The 21,478-nt window shown below is 37.0% G+C and overlaps 1 protein-coding gene across 2 annotated transcripts in view; it reads left to right on the plus strand.

Moving 5' to 3' along the window:
• BRD7 (bromodomain containing 7) overlaps window positions 1-21,440 on the plus strand; it is a 33,968-nt gene extending 12,528 nt beyond the window's left edge. The window contains exons 7-17 of one of the 2 annotated variants that reach the window (XM_038368488.2): window positions 4,665-4,846; window positions 6,179-6,302; window positions 7,362-7,437; window positions 8,568-8,675; window positions 10,420-10,552; window positions 13,004-13,115; window positions 16,709-16,762; window positions 17,987-18,095; window positions 18,241-18,384; window positions 19,887-20,030; window positions 21,228-21,440. In XM_038368488.2, coding sequence (XP_038224416.1) covers window positions 4,665-4,846; window positions 6,179-6,302; window positions 7,362-7,437; window positions 8,568-8,675; window positions 10,420-10,552; window positions 13,004-13,115; window positions 16,709-16,762; window positions 17,987-18,095; window positions 18,241-18,384; window positions 19,887-20,030; window positions 21,228-21,292 — 1,251 coding nt within the window. In that variant the 3' untranslated portion in view covers window positions 21,293-21,440. Of the gene's footprint in view, window positions 1-4,664; window positions 4,847-6,178; window positions 6,303-7,361; window positions 7,438-8,567; window positions 8,676-10,419; window positions 10,553-13,003; window positions 13,116-16,708; window positions 16,763-17,986; window positions 18,096-18,240; window positions 18,385-19,886; window positions 20,031-21,227 lie in introns of those variants that run through there. The other variant, XR_006275093.1, reaches the window with a different exon arrangement.
• Window positions 21,441-21,478: the final 38 nt, after the last annotated feature.

Genomic DNA, 21,478 nt, shown 5'->3' on the forward strand with positions numbered 1-21,478 from the left:
TACTTTAATTGAGGAACAGAACATCCATCTGATTTATTTGTTTTTTTTGGAACAGTAAATGTGGTAACATTAAGGAGTAGTGGATAGGGCTCTGGACTTGTAGTTAAAACCTGGGTTCTGTTTCTGGTTTATTACTGATCTCTCTTCACATATGTAAAGTGGTGAAACTATTCTTACCATCTTTTGTAAAGCACATTGAGATATATGGCTGATAAGTGCATTGAAAGAGTAAAGGTTTTTTTTTTTTTGTACTTTAACAGTTGCATGAAGATCCTCAAACTTTCTTTTCAAGATGGACAGGAATAATATTGTAAAACGGTGTAAGATTTGTCATTTGGGGCCTGATACAGTGAGGAAGGAACCATAGTATTTCTTTGACATAATTTCTTCATTATAACTTTTTGGTGAAAACCATTTGCTGTTCTCTCATAAGGCACTCCAATTGTAGGGAATTTGTATATGGAACACAAATACTAAATCCTGGAAAAATGTTGATTTCATTGGTCAAAACTTTTAGTGAGAAATCTTGCTTTTGCGGTGAAATATGTGGGATCCATTTTCTTAGAGTTTAAGGACTATAACATCATTTAAGCTGATCTTCTGTATATCACAGGCCATTAAATTTCACCCGGTTATCCCTGTATTGAGCCCAATAACTTATGTTTGACTAAAGAATCACTTCCAGAAAGCATCCATTTTTGGTTTGAAGACTCAAAGAGATGGAGAATCCACCACTTTCCTGGGTAGTTTGTTCCAGTAGTCAGTCACCCTCACTGTTTTTTAATAAATAAATAAATAAAAAATTGTGCCTTATTTCCAATTTAAATTTGTCTGGCTTCAGCTTCCTACCGCTGGCTTTTGTTGTGCTTTCTCCACTAGACTATTGAGCCCTTAGTATTCAGTGTTTTCTCCCTGGGAAAGTGCTTATACACTATAATTAAGTCACACACATACACACCCCTTTTTTTAATAAGGTAAACAGATGGAGCTTTTCAGGTCTCACCGTTAGACATTTTCTCTAGCTCTCGAATCATTTTTGTGGCTCTCTTCTTTACCTTCTCCATTTTTTTTTCAACATCCTTTTTAAAACAGGGAAACCAGAAGTATATAGTATTCCAGTATCAATCTCAGCAGTACCAATACAGAGGTAAAGTTACCTCCCTACTCCCCTATTTATACTTCTGTATTACATATAATAAAGGACAAAGTGCATTGCATATAGAATAGTTAGGAAAAGCTATTTTGCTTTGTATCTACTTCACTTTTATATTTAGAAGAATAGAGTTCCCAAAGCCACCAAAAGCTATTTACCACTGTAAAAGACGGATGAAAAATTGTAAACACTCTGAAACCATTTGTGCTGAAATAGTGCTTGTCCATTTTAATTTACAACAGGTATTAATTTGACAAGTACACTCTTTCATAAAAAAAATCAACCCATTAACTTGAACTTGATACGTGTTAAAGGAGAGAATTCCTTATTTACAGCAGGAGGCACTCTACATGCATTTGATTTTAACTATTGATAATATCTCATACTCAGTTTTCTAGAGTGTACCTGAGATCTTGCAGTTACTCTAGCTACAGTTTTGCCCCTCCTCCCTCAGATCTCATGTGAGCAGCCAAAATAGCACTTTGGTACATTTGCTGTTTACATATAAAGGTGACCACAAAAGGAAATCCGTTAGAATCATGCAGGTTTTCCTCTGTAGCCTTTCAATGTAAAATGCTATTTTCTGCTTTCAAAAAGAGGAGGAATAAAGAGCAAAAGTGAGAAAACAGGAAGATGACTTAACAAGCAGCATGAAAAGAGAGAAATTCAGACACTACTGGGTAGGATATGGAAGGGGAGAAAGGATGTCAAACAATGTCCTTAGTGATGGCAACACATATCCCTTTTAATTAATAATTTTGTGGGAGACAAGATGAGAGAGCTAGAAATAATATTTTTCACAGGATCCAGTGAAACAATTTGATATCTCTGCAGATTGCTCTAAAGCAGGGGTCCTGAAACTTCATTGCACTGTGACCTCCGTCTGACAACAAAAATTACTACATGACCCCAGGAGAGGGGACTGAAGCCTGACCCTGCCTAGTCCCACTGCCCTGGGTGAGGAGGCCAAAGCCCAAGGGCTTCTGCCCCAGGCAGGGGGCTTGTAATCTGGGCCTCGCTGCCCAGGGCTGAAGCACTCAGGCTTCGGCTCCAGCCCCAAGCACTAGCAAGTCTAAGCCAGCCCTGACCACCCCATTAAGATGGGATCACGACCCAATTTGTAGTTCCAACCCACTGCTTAAGAATTGCTGCTCTAAACAAAGCATCTTTGAGATGTAAGAGGCAAAATAAACTTAAAAAAAATCTTTACATTGTTCCTTCCCCAAAATCTTCTAACACCTCTACTATTGCTTCTCCTCTATCCCTACCCTTATATTTCCTTGTACCATTAGCACTCAGACCACCTACCCTTTGCTAAAATCTTGGGGAGGGAAGGGTTGACATTACAATATAAACACACCCTTTAACTTATAAATAAGGAGGAGTTTTTTGCACCCTTGTCACTAGGAGCTATGAAAAATTAAGACATTAAATCCAGTATCAGATACATTAGAGATGGATCAGATGTAATGTGCCTTAAATATAGGAGTATAGAAATCTATACTGGTATTAATTAAAATAGTCTACATAGAACATTAATAATAGTATAACCTTTGTGCTTTCAGTTTAACATTTTAGTGCTTTATAAATTGTAGGTATCTAAAGTAAGTTTTGTTTTACAGTGGTGCCTGTGGGTTCCACACTAGACCAGAGAGCCATTCTGCTGGATTCTTTACAAACACAAATAACAGTCCTTGTCCTAAAGAGCCTACAGTCTAATAGACAAAATAAACCAAGGGTGGGATAGGAGACAGTGGCACAAAACGGTAATGTTATTTGCCTGAGGTCACACCAGGTCAGTGGTAGGTTCCCTGAGTCTTCATTGCTTCTTAAAGGAATAGTGATAGAAAAGTTCTATTTTGAGATTTTCTTAAATATAATCTGATTAAAACTTGTTTTATGGTACATCTGTTAAGTCACAACATTGGTTTTGCTTTGAACAAACTATGATTTCAAAAAGCAACAAAAAGTTTAAAGATGAGAAACAAACAAAAGCCAGGAAATTCAACACCTTTATGCAGTCCTTTTCTTTCTGTGGCTGATTCTACGCTCATCATTGTTTTCAATTTTTTAATTTAATAATGCTGTCAAGTATTTTCTTGCTCAAAAGCCCAACCCTTCCTACATTACTTTGTTTTCTCCTTCTCGATCCTGCACAGGAAGGATTCATCAGCTTACTGAAAATTTTAAGAAAAATTGCTCTGTTCTTGTTGCAGCTCTTAGCAATGAGAGGCAAATAAAACAGCAAAATATGTCACTGCTAAAAATCCCCTTTCCTTTTGTCTACAAAACCCAGCTGTTCCACTCAAGCTATAGTGACATAATTGCACAACATGTGCATTTTATTGCTTTAATGTTCACGTTGGAGATTGGGAGAAGTGTTCCACACTCCCATAAATAGTTAGGTGGGGAGAGAGGAATAATTTTATTTTTCTGAAGGCTGTAACAGTTCCTGGTTGGCTTCTTGGATGAAACTAATAAAAATATGCTACTTTATAACAAAACATTAAATTACATATAAGAACATCCTCTACATGTTCAGGAGTTCATTAAACAGCAGCTTCTTCACTGTGTTTTCTTTCATAAATTCCTGCAAAATTAACTTAAAAAAATACATCTTGCTTTTGATTCATATGCAAAAGGTTAAGCTAAAGTTTAAGATGGTTTCTCCATGCTGAACTAACCTGACAGTTTATTTTAATGATGCACGGGATGTTTAATGTCTTAGGCCTTGTCTACACTTTAAGGGTTTGAGAGTATAGATATATTAGAAGAGCTATATAATCATGTCTCGCCTCCCAAAATGAAGACACAGAACTCTTACTGCAGTAGCTTAAACCAGTTTCCGACTCAGAATAAGCTATATCAGCAAAATGACTTTTTTATAACTGCATTTACACTAGGGCTTTTGGCAGCACAGCTATATTTGTTAGGGATGGTGCTGGTTTTTTTTCCTCCCATATTCCTAACCAACACAACTATGCCAGTAAAATTTTCTAGTGTAGACCCACTCTTAGCTAGTTGCTAACACTACATAATAAGTAAAATAGCACTCTTAACATTGACTATTATTTTAATGAAACACCTTGACAAAATTTAACTGGCCACAGGCATTACTTTGTTATAGCTGATAACTTTTTGTAGCTACTAGAATTGCAGCCATCTGTAAACAGCGATATCACTTAAGTGCACATTTCCTCTTGGCCCTTTTTTCCATGTTTTTCATTGCGTGGATCCCATTTAGATTAGTGAAAATGTAATATTTCTTTGCTGTATGCTACACTGGAATTGAGTCTCACTCCATTATTTTAAGTGTCATGCTTCAGTACTGGTGCCAGATCACCTCTTAAACACAGTGTCCATATTAATCTATTAACCATCTAATGACCCAAGTTGTCCTTTCTAGTTGATAGTGTTGAAAGAAAAGCGTTTAACTTAAATCTTTGTGAACCCAAGTTATGAAAGGGTTAATTGGAGATGTGAAATGAAAACATGCCTTGTATATTTTTAGGAGAGAATACAGAGCCTAAAACAGAGTATAGATTTCATGGCAGACTTGCAGCAGAGCAGAAAGCAAAAAGATAAGATGGAATTACAGCCAAATGGGGAGGATGACAATGTTCTTGGGAAAGACGAAGAATCTATGGAAGCTGACATCAAAGCATTCAAAACCCCCAACAAGGAACATAAAAAGTAAAGTATTGTTTAAGTAATGATTTAAAATTACCCACTCTAATTCCATTGAAAGAAAGTGCTTGTAGACATGGCCTGTTGCATTTCTGGCACTGTTTATGTACCAAGAAACTCTGATTCCTAGACTCCTGGAAATTACTTTTGTTTTTTTAACTCCATTCCTTTTTCTTCTAGCCCTTTCCTTTGGCCAAAATAATCATGAATGTGTTTTTTTTCTTTTTATAGAAGGTCTTCGTTTTGCATTATCAAGGTAATTCTGCACCAAGACTAACTCATTTCAAGGTTTTTGGGGGGGTTTTTGTGTCTAATTGTTCCCCCTCAAGTAATGCCAGTTTGGTGCAAGCTGGCAAACATGACTTTTCAACGTTTTGATGCATTTAACAATATGTAGTCTATTGAGAATTTCAGCTGGCAACTACTAGCTATTTTTGCTGTCAGATATGTCTTAAACGCTGCAGAGAGTGTGTGTAACAGCAGCAATTCTGCTGTATTGAAATATCCTCAAATACTTGAAAATATTTGCCAATCAGCGGCTTCATTCTTCTGAATGTTGGGTACTCAAGATATGACAACATAGCTCCAGCAAATCAGAGTTTAAACTGTTGTAATATATGTACGAAAACTATTCTTTGTAGTTTATGGGAATGCAGCTGCAAAGCATGGCAATGCTCCAAACTGGCAAATCTCTAACTGGAGAAACCCATGTGTGAAGACAGCTGTAAAGAGACTAGCACACAGAGAACCAAATTATTTCTATAAATCCGCTCTGGCTTATAGATTGAGCAGGCAGGAAAAAGTATTCCCATCCAGCAAGAATTTGAGATTTCAACATTTTTTACAATCCAATAACCTGAAAAAAATTCCATTTTGGATCAATCAAAACATTTTGTTTCAATTCTGACTTAACTTCTTTAGTATAAATTCAATTTCAAAACAAAGTAATTCAATCCAAACCAAACTCCTAAGATTTCTTGTTTTGAAAATGGGCCACTTTGACAATTTTGAAACTTTTTTCAACTTTTTCGAGTTGGAAAATGTGTCAAAATGGACCCTTTCCCGCAAATAGTTTGTTTTGATGTACTGTCGTTTTTCAGTGAAAAAACATTTTGGCGAAAAATTACCAAACAGCTTTACTTAGAGATAGTTTTCTAATGCATATTTTCTCCTGTTTAAACCTGCTCATACTGATTCCTTTGTACATACCAGGTACTTGACATTCTGGTGTAATCGTCTGACACAGACAGTTTCTCCATTTAACCTTTGCCAATACTTGTGACTCAGTGACTTCACTAGTTTGAGGCAGATAATGTGAGGAACTGTATTTATTTCCAGGAAAGACAAAGATCTACTTGAAGAAAAATTAAGGAATAATAACTTAGAAAGGGAACAGGAGCAGATTGATCGTATCGTTAGAGAATCTGGAGGAAAGTTAACAAGAAGACTTGTGAACAGTCAGGTGAATAGTTGGGTGGATTTCGAAATTTCAATTTTACCCTTTGGGAAATGCCCATTTAACATTGTGTAGCATTTGAAATTCTGGGTGTAACTGCTATAATTTGCATTGAGTTTTACTCATGTCTAATCTTGATTCAAATCTAACATTTTAAACATAGGAAGTTTAAAAAAAAGTACTTTTTAGCTGAACATTTCCTGAACTTGTTGAACTACATAAGATCTCTACTGTGGGCCCTTACACTTCTTGACTTCAGTTGAAATAAAATTTTGAATGAATTTTAGAGCTCAGTCATGCAGCACTGCTAGAAACAGTTTTAATCAAAGATTAAACTTTGAGTCACTTGAAGTTTATAGTAAATGGTACAGTGCAGAACCACTAAACATTTTAACTCTAGCATGCAAAAAACATTGTTTCAGAATAGTCCATTCTAAGCAAAGACTGCTAACTGTATCCAATGATACAGGGATCTTGTGCTGAAGACTGGTGTTAAAGACACTAGACTAACACAAACAGGCCCATTTAATTTGTGATCAAATACTTGAATGCAGCCTTGTAGATATATTATTCCCTTGTACCTTGTTGATGAAGGAGAAAAACATTGAGCTATTCAGAGCTCTTTTTCAGGTGAATATTAGTCATATCTAACGCAATAAATCTGTTCAATCTTTCATAACAATCATTTCTATTTGCCCTATTAATAAAGAAATTAAAAATTTTCACAAATTGGTAACTGGAGGAGTTACAAATTGTAGACAATTTTTTTTAAAAAAAGCCTGATGAATTTTGACATTTACCATTTAAATGATTGAATACCCTGGATTTAGGCCATCTGTGAAGGTATCAATTGAAGAATAAGTGTAAGCATAGCAAAGCTACTGTAACATTTAAGTTTGTGGGTCAAATCTGATCTCTTAATACTCCTCACTACAAATATGTATCACTGAAATTTTTCCCTATACTATCTAAAACTCTTAAATCTAAGTTCCTATCAGTTCAAATATTATGAATCCAAAGTTGTTTGTAAAATCAAATGTTTTTAATAATTTAATTTTATTTCAGTGCGAGTTTGAAAGAAGAAAACCAGATGGTACAACAACACTGGGACTTCTTAATCCATTTGACCCTAATGCAGGAGGTATGTTTGTCTGTTGAGCATGTTAATTATCCATGGCTAGACCCACTCTTGGTGTGTGCTTCAGTTACCACCAATTTTATATACGTCTCCATTGGTGTAAGGAGCTGCAAACCTGCTGGAACAAGCCATTGGGGAATCCTTGGATAACTTAGGCTGTGTCTACACTAACGTGGTAAGTCGACCTATACTACGCAATTCCAACTACGTGAACAACATAGCTGGAGTCGATGTACCTTAGGTCGAGTTACCCCGCGGTGTAGAACCCACAGCATCTCCTGTCCACTTACCTTACTCTTCTTGTCAGGGTAGAGTACAGGGATCGACTGGAGAGCGATCTGCAGTCGATTTGGCGGGTCTTTACTAGACCTGCTAAATTGACTACTCGTGGATTAATCTCAGAGTGTCAGTCCCCGCTATAGTGTAGACCTGTGGTTAGATGTGCAGTGCTATTCCCCTCCCTGCCATGTGGTTTAGGGAGCATTTCCAGCTAAAAGGGGGCATGGCTAGAGTTTTTGGCTATTCCTAACTTGTGCCAGTGCTGCACTAGTTCCTGACTAACCCCAAAATGGGAGGAAGTATAAAGATGACATAACGCTGTCCCTTCCCCTCCCCTGGTTTCTGCACCAAGCAGAACTTGGCAAGAATGAAGAATTGGGATCCAAGTTATGTTACATTCCATATGAATTTTTTTTTTTGTGCTATCTCAGATAGGGTAGTGTGGGGAGGAGGGAAAGAACTTTATATTAGCAATGAATTATCTGTGGAAGGTGGTGGTAATTGTTTACCCAGCAACTCTTTATAGTATTACTGATAAATATATAAATGTTTGTTTAAACATATTTAACATTAAATACATAATCAGAGACTGGTATTATTTGGGTCTGTCTTACACATCTGCAAAAATTTAAGTATCTGTTCATAATGGCCTAACTCAAACAGAGAGTTAATGCAATTTTGAGAACACCTGATTTTTATTTTTTTGGTATCTATATAGTTTGAACTTAAATCTTTGGAAATTGCAGACTGACAGAATTTGTGCACTGAACTCCCATATTAAGTTGGACATTTTGCATCTGTTTAATGTTAACTATTCCTTGGTCACTTCTGTTTTGTGATGTGCTGTATTGTAGAACCAGGTTACAGCCCTGTGAAGTTAGGTATGACAGCTGGAAGACTACAGTCAGGAGTTAATACATTACAGGGGTTCAAAGAAGACAAAAGGAACAAAGTTACTCCAGGTGAATGCTATGTATTTTCTTTAAACCTTTATTCTCTTACCTAGCTTAGATGAACTACTGCTGTTATTTAAACCTCACGACAGCCAACAAAACAGCTTGGAACTGGGTTTTATGCAGCTGTTAGAGCAAAATCTTAGTATTCTCAATTGTTCTTTGAAGCAGATTATTATTACATATCCTATCTATCAAATAACTACTTAAGCAGATCTAAAATATTTTCTAAACTGCACATGCAAAAATGTACATACTTACATGCACAGATGCAAATGATCAGGTCGGCACAGTTGTTCCTTTTAATGTGTATTGGTTGATCACGGGACTATGAGCTGCAATGTGATGTGGCTGTGAAAAAAAGGCTAATGCAGTCCTACCATGCATCAGGCAAGGTATTTCCGTTAGAGATAGGAAAGTGTTAGTATCATACAAGGCACTGGTGAGACCTAATGTGGAATACTGTGTGCAGTTCTGGTCTCCCATTTTTAAGAAAGATGAATTCAAACTGGAACAGGTGCAGAGAATAGCTACTAGAATGATCCAAGGAATGGAAAACCTACCTTATGAGGAGACTCAAAAAGCTTGGCTTATTTAGCATAACCAAACAAAGGCTGAGGTGAGATTTTTTTTTTTTTTTTATAGAGAACAATCATATCAGATGGATAAATGCCAGGGAGGAAGAGGAGTTACTTAAGTTAAGCACCAGTGTGGACACAAGAACAATGGATATAAACTAGACATCAACAAGTTTAGACTTGAAATTAGATGAAGGTTTCTAACCATCATAGGAGTGAAGTTCAGGAACAGCTTTCCAAGGGGAGCAATGGGACAAAAGCCTAACTTGTTTCAATACTCTGCTTGATAAGTTTATGGAGGGAATGGTATGATGGGACTGCCTACAGTGGCATGTAGCTGATCTGCAACTGATAGCAACAAATATCTCCAATGGTCAGTAATGGGACACTACATGGGGAGGGCTCTGAGTTACTACAACAAATTCTTTCCCAGGTGTCTGGCTGGTGGGTTTGCCCACATGCTCAGAGTCTAACTGATCACCATATTTGAGGATTGGAAGAGACCCTAGGGTTTTTCATCTTCCTTTGCAGCATGGGGCAAGCATCACTTGCAAGTGTAAATGGTAGATTCTCTCTAACTTGAAGTCTTTAAACCATGATTTGAGGACTTCAGCAACTCAGCCAGATGTTACGGGTCTATTACTGGAGTGAGTGGGAGAGGTTCTGTGGCCTCCAATGTACACAAGGACAGACTAGATGCTCATGATGGTCCCTTCTGTCCTTAAAGTCTATGTGGAAATACAGATTTGTGCACACTCAGTGATGGCATGCATTTTTACATCATGCTTTTTAGAAAATCATGCCCTTAATGTTTGGAGAATTCAGCTTTAGGTGGGGACTGTATCTTGTAGAAGCCAAATAACTTCTACACAGCGAAGAAATGGGATGGAAAATCTCTTTTAAGTCATCTGGTCTGTATACCTGCCAGTGCAGGACTGTACTTCTGTATGTATTCTAGTGCTTTAACCAGATATAGTTGATAGAATGTTTGTATGTAAGAAACTCTTTGGAATTAAATTGATGCAACAAATTAGTAAAAACTTGTAAGAAATGCATTGCTTAAAGGTTCCCTGTTTGGGACAACTTTACAACACTGAATGTTACTCCTAATGTTAGAATCTGATATTGTGCACACGTAAGATAAGATTAATTAGTGATATTGTATTATTCAACAGTGGTATACTTGAATTATGGGCCCTACAGTTCCTATGCTCCAGCCTATGACTCCACATTTGCAAACATCAGCAAGGATGATTCTGACTTAATCTATTCAACATACGGGGAAGATTCTAATCCAGAATGTTTCAGGTAAGTAACAAAGATCTGTATTCCAGTTTGACAATTACTGAAGTTATCTTGAGAGTAAGTAGAGTTTGTACAGACTTCTTTAAACCTATGCATATCTAGGAAAAAGTAAATATACCTGTTTCCAGGAGTGAAAGTAATAAATTCTTACCAGTTCTGGGGGCCGGTGCCTCGGGCAGGGCTGAGGGGTCAGTCTCCCCCAGCCAGCCCATCCATGTTGTCTGGCCCCCGTCGCCCAGGGCTCCAGCAGCGATTTAAAAGGGCCTGAGGCTCTGACAGCTGTCCTTTTGCCCCCCACATCTGTGGCCCGGGAGGTGGAGGAGACAAAAGGGGCAACGATGTTAAAACACTCCAGCAGCGCTTTAATGTTCCTGCCTCCCCTGTTGACGACCCTGCTGTTACAGACCCTACTGGCAGGGCCGCTATCGGAGGAGGTGAAAGGCAGCGCTTTAATGTGGACTACATACGGGCCGGTACTGGCTCAGTTTCACCCCTGCCCGTTTCCCTATCAATAGCAGTTGCAGCATCTAATTCTCCTTTGCGATGAAGAGATCCCATTTCATCTAGTATGCTTACCTTTAGCAGTAAAACAAACTAATCTTAAGTTAAAGTTTCCAAAATAGTTTGAATAAAACAGTTGTGATAGTCAAATATTGATGGTAAAGGCTGTGTCTTGCAAATTGAATGCAACCAAACAAGATTCTGGTTCTTACTCATAATTCACCTACTCTGCCTTTTAAAATTGGTGCTATTTTAAGACATAGCTCCTTTAATAACAATGCACCTGTGACATTAGCAAGGGAAGAGCAATCTTAGGGAGTTTGATAGTCTTGATCCATGAAGTGCATGAAATCAAAAACTCCATTGCAAAGGTAACACTGACTGATGCTGGAAAACTGTATTTTACAGGCTCTTAATGACTGCCATAAATTATGATAGATTTTCACGTGTTTTAACCAGTTTGATGGCTCTGTGCAAATAAATGAGTCATCTTTGTATTGACTCACTTAGTTGCCATTGCCATAATCCAACAATGTGTAATTCCACAACTACTTTAAAATAAGACTGCAAGTGTCGTTTACTGGAAGAAAAAAAAAATCCTTTTCTAAGAGCTAATCTTTAAAGCTATCTATCCAAAGTATAAAGAAAAGGAGTACTTGTGGCACCTTAGAGACTAACAAATTTATTTGAGCATCGGATGCATCCGATGAAGTGAGCTGTAGCTCACGAAAGCTTATGCTCAAATAAATTTGTTAGTCTCTAAGGTGCCACAAGTACTCCTTTTCTTTTTGCGAATACAGACTAACACGGCTGCTACTCTGCAACTTATCCAAAGTATATGAATATGCAGAAGGTCTGAGGGACATCTGCATATTTAATTTTAAAATACTACTTAATTCCCCCCTACACACACAATTGTATAAATGAAATAGTTAATGAGTGACTTCAAAAAATAATCTGGGTTTCACTTTCATCAGAACTTAATAGTTTTCTTTCAGTTAACTATATTTCTGTATGCTTATATTGTTAAATACTTAAAAGTATTTTTGCACTTGGATGCAATGGTGATATGCTTGGTAGAAGTCCCTAGATAGTTGCTTAGTGTACAAAGATGTTCATAAAAAATGAAAATACACTCCCCTGCAGTTATTTCACTGGTGAAACCATTGCATTTTTGAAATCTTAGAAAATGTGCCATCCTGCTTTAATACCGTTCAGAAACTGAAGAATAGTGTTGATGGCTATGGATGTTTAGATGGAGTACTTTTTATTACTTCTAAGGAACCTGGTTTTATTGTGTTAGACATGAGGCACCTTTACTACTGGTGTCAAACGTCAGTTCATGAACCATGGTGGTAGCTATGGGACATCTCAGTGCTACACAAACTTCAGTTTCAAATATAATGTATGTAGTGCTTGAAATGATGATCATCAGATTCATTATTATGAGCAAAATGACTATAATTGTCTCACATCTTTTATAACCACCCTTGATTCTAATGCCTCTACTCCATGAGCATTTATTTGATAGTTACGAATACACCTTTGTCTTGATGTGCTTTAGAAGCATCTCCTGAAAGAAAATTAGAAAACTTTCTAGTGTTAATACTCCATGATATAGCTCACTTCAAATACCTGAATTGTTTAAACAAGTGCAATAGCAATAATGAATATCAAACATGCAAAACTAATTGCAGTTTGAGAACTTGCTGCTTTAAAGCACTATTCAGTTGCATTGTAGGCTGCATTGGGACTCTAAGTTAAGCCACAGGCTACAAAAGCCTTGGCTATTTAAACAAAAAGTAAACCCATTAGACTGAATCCCTTGCCAGTCTTCTAATATCAGTATTTTTAAAGTTCAGTATGGTGGTTTGACATACTAACCATTTACAGGGTTTTTTTTCTATCCTCCATGCTTGATATGAAATTGATTTCTTTGTAATTACCTTTCAGTATTCAGAATTTTTTGGCAAAGTCTCAAGATTACCCATGTGTAATGGCTGATGGTTTGCTGGATGTTTTAACTAAAGGGGGACATTCTAGATCTCTGAAAGAACTAGAAACGGTAAGAATTGTGATTTGGGAACTTTCTGGTGCTTGGTTTATCTCTAGAAGAGAACGAAAATTAAAAGTTCTGATACCAGTTGGACTGATGTGATTTAGAAACTGGTATTTCTCATTCTTAGCTAATGTGTTTTTGAACATGACCCATTTTCCTAGTCTAGATATACCCTATCACGTTTTAATTAACATGCATCCACCCTCAAGTCGATGATTGACAAATTAATGGGTTTTGAAATGTGTTAAACCCTGTATGTCCTAACTATTAAAACATATTTGTTAACCCATTGTTAAATATGATCTATTGTCCTAGGTTAGATAAGGCCTTAAAGTAGTTCTGCCAGGATATGGTGTAGATTTTTTGGGTGTTGGATGCTGTTGTGGCAATTGTCAAACTGTTTGATTTAAGGATTAAATAAAAGACTTCACCTCGAGTAGCTTTAAGTTTTCTGCCTTTCAAGATCAAAAAGGATATTTTCTCATACATTCATACACAAGTCCTTGGAACAATTCAGGGCTTACATACATATTCAGGGCTTGGGAGTTTCCCGTTGGTCCTCACAACACATCCCATTATAGGCAATGAGTTACAATTATTAAAAGATTTAATCTTTCCAAAAACAATTCATAGACTGAATGAAATGTTTTAATCTGGTTTTCATACTCCACTGACAGTGAAGCTGAGAATATAATTTGATGTAAGAAATTCACTTTCAGATCATTTCATATACCTCTAGTTATGCTTTTGCATTTTTAAACTTTGTTATAGAGAATACTGGGAGGGAAAAACAGTCAACGTGTAATAGTTGGGGGTATTGTCCAGCAATGTCACTTAAGTAGGTTGAAGCAGGAAGTTGACAGTGCTATTAGACTCATGATCTGAAGCAAATCTCATCATAACAGTTTGATAACTGGTATGGTTTTCCAGAAGATAGCTGTAGCAAAAAAAGCTGGAAAGAGAGATAGTAGCAAACACTCACTGCTTTCCAAAGGCAAAAATGCAGTTATGCCAACTTGATTTGCAAAAATTGATTCAGCTTTATGTATTGTTGTACGCAGTAACTTTTATAACCTTATAGTATGTAACTATTACCCAACTTTATATAAAACCACATGATGGACAGAGTACATACTCATAAAACATGGCTTCATAGCATAAATTGACACAAGCCTTGTCAATTACTTTTTTAAACAAATAATTCCACAGTGAACAGTTGAAACTCTGCAGGTGAGCATTTTCAAACTTAATTTTTATAAGTAGTAGTAACTTACCGTAAGCAGAATAGTTCCTGAGTGCAGAAGATGGGCACCAAGCAGAGGTATAGTCTGTTCTGTATGCATAACAACTTTTGAAGAACTGAGCCTGCTAGCTGATGATTAAATATACAATATGGTTCTCGTCTCTTCCCATGATGTTTAGACTTTAAAATTTGATCATTATGACATATAGAAAAGGCAGAGGAGTTCTAGATGCTTTGACAACTTACTGGTTCTAATTTTATTCGTCCCTCTGTCTGTGTGGTTCAATTCATGATACTAAGGTGAACCTGGCTTTACAAAGAGGAAGTACAAAAAGCAAATGACTTCAACTAAAATTGCTCTTCTGTGAACTATAGCACGAGCAAAACACACTGTGTATTTTGCCACTTGTATGCAGTCATTCCAAACACAATTTTTATACTACAACATCTAATGCAGCGTTAAGTCAGACAGTTAAAATAAAAGCCAGGAAATGCAGAAGGGAAGGCTCCTGTAACAATGTTAACGTAGGCCATGTCTGAAATAGTACAGATGTGCAACTGTTGTTCCAAATGGGCAGTTGAATGTATTTAATGTATGTTATAACATGCGGGAAGTGCATTCTCCTTTTGTAACTGAGCCCTAATGTTGCATTGATGTAACTATTAATTAATTTAAATTCTACTTTTCTAAAGAAAAAATTGTCCCTTCCTTATAATATTTAAATAGTCACAGTTAAGCACAAACCTCTGAGATGAATGGGAGGGGAGGATTCTTGCCTTTGCTGTTGGTGAATGGCTGGAAACGTTTTTTGCAGGGTTTAACCAGCCATCATCACAGCTTTATATTATGACAAATGTGTCTTTACAATAGGAAAATATAGGACTAGATCATTGTCACTTCCATTTCCATAAGCAGGATAATGGATCTGATTGTGGTGCATCCCCAGATCTAATGAAGCTCTTTTGGGGGTATTCAGCTCTGCAGACAGGAAAGACACTGAGGCTGCTGTTCATTCTGGCATTGTGCCCTGGTACAATGGTATTAGCAGAGTCAGGAATTGACCCCACTGATAGGTTCACCTTCTCTTGATAAAAGGTTGAAGTGGAAATTGAGTGGCATGTCTTTGGTTCCTTGTGCTTTTTTTTTTTCTTCTTCTTCTTTCCAACCTAGGAGACAGACAATCTGGCCCTCAAGTTCTGTAACAAAGTGAAAACTTGCAAAATGAACCAAGTCCCTTGCCCCTCCCTATTGTAATGGTCTCTGAAGAGTCAGCCCACAATTTTCTTTTGCCTTTACTGGTAAGGGAGTATAGTTTTGCATTTTTGGGAGCAGGAGGTTTTTGCTCAGTTTCCATTAAAAGTTTAGTGTACCCTCAGCAGCATCCCATCTGACTAGCCTAGGAGAATGAGTCCGTCTTGAGGTGAATAAAAGGGCAGAGTATTATTATTCTGCTAATTAAATACTTAGTTATTTACCCATCTAATCCTCCTGGATCCCTGTGAAGTTTTAGCAAGTGCTCATGCTGAATGTTCTCACCAAGCAGAAGGGCTGATTTGGCAGGAAGGAAGTGTGGTAACAAAATGCTGCCCACAGTCCGAGAGTGAGCTGAAAACCTTTTAAAAACAAAAACGGTCTAGCTAACTATATTCCCATTTTTAAAGTATTAAGTTTTAGAGTTTCACACCGTTGAAAGGAATGGGGAGTTCATAGCTCTAAGATATTAAATTAATTGATCAACATTTGAAAAATTGTTGGCTGCCCTTATGACTGAAGATAATTTTTGGCTGCAAATTAGTCAGTTTCATACCCATGGACACTGGGCAGTGAACCTCTGCCCAGAAGTACTATTTATTTAGTTTTAATTTTTCTTTAACCCCAGAGACATTATCTCAGGACCACTTACAGGATTCAGTCACTTTTGCTTTAGATGTAAAGAAAAATATGATTAGAATTTTTGGAATAGAACATTTCAATCTCTAACCTAGAAAGGAATTTTCCACCAAAAAACCCCCAAAACAAAAAACTTTCATGCATGCAAAGAAAATTTTGGTTCAAAAAGGAAACTTTTGCAATATTTACTGAAGTGGTTGTCATTGTAGTAAATTACACTAGTCTGGTTCAAGCAACTTAATAGAAGGAAAACCCCTTATTGCTAATTTCTTGTATAAGACAAATATAAGGAATGCTCTCTCCATAAAAACTGCAGTGTAGTTTTTGTTACCAATGAAAACCCATAACACTGTTTTGTCTCCCTCCATTTATGAAAATCCCACTGTAAGGTCTGGTTTTGCTTTGTACTTTAAAATAGGAACTCATTTTAAATGTCATACTAAATACTTTTTCTCATAATTTCAGCCAATGGTGGATGCAGAGAGACATGGGAGAAGTGATGCAACAAAAGATGTGGAGGTGATATTTTCTATCTTTTTCCAAGCAGCTACTCCAAAAGGCATTTTTAACCACTGTTCCCTCTAAGCTGTGTGTGCGAACCTAAACCCTGCGTGCACAAAAATTTGCTCAGGAGAAATTTTTTGCGCACACTGCCTGTCAAAAATTAGAGGGAACATTGCCCCTAACTGCAAAATAGCTTAAAGCTGGAGAAATGTGTGCAGTTATATAAACAGATGTTGGGTACCACCATTCAAAACTGCATGCTTTTTATTGTAACTGTTTTGTATTCCAAGTTCCAAGGATAAAGTCCAAAAGGTAAATCTCACATCAGAATGTAGATCTGATTGGTTTTGATATTCATCTGCGTAGCAGAAAAATCTGAAGCATTTATTCTTAAGTAAAATCTTCCATTTTTACAATACACAGAATGAGACATGTACAAGTTTATATTTGTTGTTGTGTGTCATTTAGAACTTTGATTACAGGAGTCAATATTTTCCGGTACCTGCAACATACTACAGTAATTTTGTACAACTTGTGTCATTTAAGATACGGATTTTAAACCTCCAGTGCCCCAAATTGCTTAGGGCCTGGTTATCTCAAACTGCCTGTCTCCTTGCGTTACTGAACCAATTAACTCAACAGCGGGTGTTCAGTTGGGAGGGGGCTGGAGCCAGTATTTTCAGCAAATGGACTGTACTTTGGAATTTCATCATCTTTTGGTGCTCCAGAGCCCAAATTGTTTGATCTGCAGCTTATTTGCTAAATGACTTTTGGGGGGGAATGCGGGTTGTGGGAGAGTCCTGGTTTGGGATGGGTTCAGGAGGAGTTTAATGTTTGGAACCTGGTCGTAATTTGTATGTTTGTTACATTACTTTTATATGTGTGCCCAGAGCTCTGGATACTTGCAACTCTGAAAATACATAAATGGGATGGAATAGTTAACTATAGAACTGTAAAAGATTATTGTTGCTTTGATGTGAAGAACAAATGGGGTAAATCTAAATTAGTCAGTCGCCCAATATCTGACAGTTTTCTAATTTACACATTGCAAAAGCGGTGGCATGCATCAGCGTTTGCGTTGCACTCCCAGTCAGTACCCAGCCTGGAAAGCTACTGATACAACCAGCAGATCAAATTAGGTGATGAATCCTGGTTACATGCCAACTGAGGCACTTGCGCATACACTAAGATGACTGCAAAAGCATTTTTTAAAAACTTCATTTAAACACTTATTTGCAGATTATAGAAACAGATGTGGCCAACAAGTTGGACTCTAATAACGATAGGCTTACAGCACTGAAAGCAGTAACAAATTTTGGAATTCATGTAGAGGAATTCGACTCTGAAGGTGAGTAATCTATTGCAATTAGGAATGCAAGTGCTATTTTTGGGCACATTGTATTTTGTATTCTGTGAATGTGTGTGTGTGTGTATATGTATGTGTCTATATATAATCTCCTCCTTTCACTGACATGGGCTTTTCTTTCAATCAGAGGCTGAAATCTTCCAGAAGAAGCTTGATGAAACCACAAAGTTACTCAGAGAGCTCCAAGATGCTCAAAATGAAAGACTGAGTACAAAACCACCTCACAATATGATTTGTCTTTTGGGTCCATCTTACAAAGAAATGCATCTGGGTGAGTATAACATTTAATTGATGTTTAGAAAACAATTAGGTCAGTTGGAATTTTTATAAAGTTATTACAGGTTAATAACTTCCTAGTAAATTTGTACATTGGGTGAAGGTAGTTAAGAGTGACTTTTTGGTTAAACTGTTATCTTTAGTGTGAAACTGAAGGTGAATTTGTTGAGTGTTGCGTTAAAATAGGACAGTCAGAACGAGAGGCCCCACTTATCAATTCTGGCCAAGGAGCACATGAATCAGGTGGCTCCTGTTTGATTTTCTTTCTGAATAATTTTGTCTCAGATAGTGGCGTTCTAGCTCCTTCAGTTGAGATTGCAAATCGATGTGCAGTGCACCACCTTGGATTGTTGGATGTTACAAGTTATGATAGAACTCTAACTTTTAGTTGCTTATGCTGACTATTAAAGCCTTGTACATCTGAGGATTGAGTTATTTTAGTGTTAAATTCTCAGTGTGATATAAGCACAAAATAGAGGGCCTGGGTACTAATCCAAACTCTGATATTGCCTTAAAGCAAGCATCCTCTCTACTTCTTTTCCCTATTTGGAACTTACTAATCTAGAAAAGTAACTGCCTTCTTGAGTTATTGTGTGCGATGTATCTAAACAGTTGTACAATGTGAAGTGTTCTGCTTGTCAGCTACGGTCAAGTAAATATTTGAGAATTATAGCTTCATTCTAAAATGTCATGTCAGTTTGAGAGGCTTTTAGCTCTTGTGCATTCTCATAGTGCATTTCCTCTTCCATTAGCCACATAACCTTACCAATTTCATGCAAGTCTAAAGTAGACCAAATCCTCCCTTTCCTGAGGGGAAAATATAGCTGATGTGACATACTTTACAGCTGTGGGATCTGAGAACTACTGCATTTAAAGTGACAAGGGGCAATAGCCGTGGCCTCTTGTTCACATGCAGGATTGAGAACCCAAGGCGAAATACCCAAACCCAAAGATCAGTGCCCTGAGCGCAACATGGTCATTTTGTCATTGGTTTTCCACCAGCTGTTTGCATTGTGACCCTTATGATATGGAGCACAGTTAATGATGCTTGAAGCAGCATTACCTTGTGCTTTAAATCTGCCTCGCTTCTGTTGCTTCTCAAAGGGGTCTTAGAAAGGAGCTGTTTCATATCCTTCTCCTTTGTCCTGCTCTCTACGCTAACCCCCCCCAAATCTGCTGGTAAGTAACAGTTTTGGAATGTGCAAGGAAAATGCTGCATTCTCTCCCCCTCTGGTTCCTAGTGCCTTTACTATGTGATTAATGCCCATCTGCTCCCCTGCAATGCCGAGTGCAACACAGGAGAAGCAAAGAGCCACTAGATTTAACTGTCTGAATGACAGTAAGATGTCTCTGCTATTATAGGAGCTTATTTAGTTTTTATATAAATACAAATTCATCAAAGCTAAATACTATTTACAGCTGTGCTGAAAGGCAGACTTCAACTCTTCTGGGCAATTTGTAAAAACACAAATTAATTTACAGTATTTAACTTTCTAGCGGAGAGAGTGACCAATAATTTAAAAGAACTTGCACAACAAGTGACTCCAGGTGACATTGTAAGCACGTATGGAATCCGAAAAGCAATGGGAATTTCAGTTCCTGTACCCGACACTGAAGCCAGCTTTGTGGATTTAACAGATGGTGAGTATAGAGTGTATTTAGACACGTGTTGCAGTAGAGCAAAACTACATCTGCAAGTCATAGTAGTATTGTTGGTAGCAACTGCAGAAGTTAAGGTGGAGTCCCAACTTCTGGTCTCTCTCCCTTTTTTAAATACTTCTTGGGTGGAAATTTGACATGGTTGTTCTCAGCCCAAAGGTAACTTTGTTGTTTAGAGAAAAGTGTGTAGAATTGGTGCAACCACTTAAATTGAGTAAGAAAAAGTTTTCCGTCTGTGCATGTTGCAATTTTTGCATTTGCACATCTGACTGAAGATGAAAACAACCCAAGTAGAAAAAATTGCATTGACTGCTCTTAAACATTTTTAATATTAATTTGGCATGTATGCATTATAATTTTTCCTTTTTTAAGCTTTCCATTTAAGGGTGCTCAGTTATGAAGCCACCACATATTGAAAATAGTGAAAAGAACAGGAATTAAAGATTTAAGCCGTAGTAATGTCATTTTATGGTTGGCAAGTCAGTCATGAAAATTACTAAAGTTTTCTACTGCAATGTTTGTATTTATACTATTTTGCATTTGTTTGCCTTAAATACATACATCCCTTTTTATGGCCTAGGCTATACAACGTAACATGATTATTGACACTGCAACAGAAACTTTGACTCTTTTGAATTAGCAGATGTCTCAACATGTACCCTGCATTAAATGCTAGCTTTTCAATTTCATTTAGTATTTTTAGGTCAGTCTTGTCTTGTTTAAAAAACAGTGAATAGTGTACAATGCCGTACACGCCATCCCTCTTGTTTGTAACAGGTTTTAGTTAAACTATGCTACTGACAGAGTAAAACCATTTCTTGATAGTTTTTTACTCTGAAGCAAACTTTTCAAGCAGTTTTGCATATTTCTTAAATGAAAAACTGACAATCAATCATACTTCTGCGATCAGTACATTTATAAAAGATATTTATGGTGATGTATACTGCAAGAGTAATGCCCTATCCGGTTACTTAACAGGAATAGAGCAAGAAATATTATGTCCTAGTATAATTACTAACTCCTTAATACTAGTGGATTCACTGCATAAATTGATTGATTCATGCTGATGCAGGAAGTTGACTTCAGGAGTAGTAAGGGAATTAGATAATATATACTACTTTAAGGGAAGTTGAATGGAATAACTGACTGACCAATCTGTGTGGAATAACTTTTTTTCAGATTGTCAAGAATCTAAAAAGGCTGCCATGGTCAGTGGAAATGAATCTGGTCCAATTGGAATTTGAAACTTCAGTTGTTTTAAGTTATATATTTGTATTTGGTCCTATTAAAGAACTAGATTTAAATTTTGTTCAGGATGTATTCACTGAACATTTGTACATTGAGTTAGAGGAAATATTTTGTCTATTAAATTTTGGAACTCATTAAACTAAATCAAAGGTCATGATGGTTTCATGTTAGATGTCAGTTAC

Source organism: Dermochelys coriacea, chromosome 12 (genome assembly GCF_009764565.3).
Source record: "Dermochelys coriacea isolate rDerCor1 chromosome 12, rDerCor1.pri.v4, whole genome shotgun sequence".
In the NCBI taxonomy this organism is placed as follows: Eukaryota; Metazoa; Chordata; order Testudines; family Dermochelyidae; genus Dermochelys; species Dermochelys coriacea.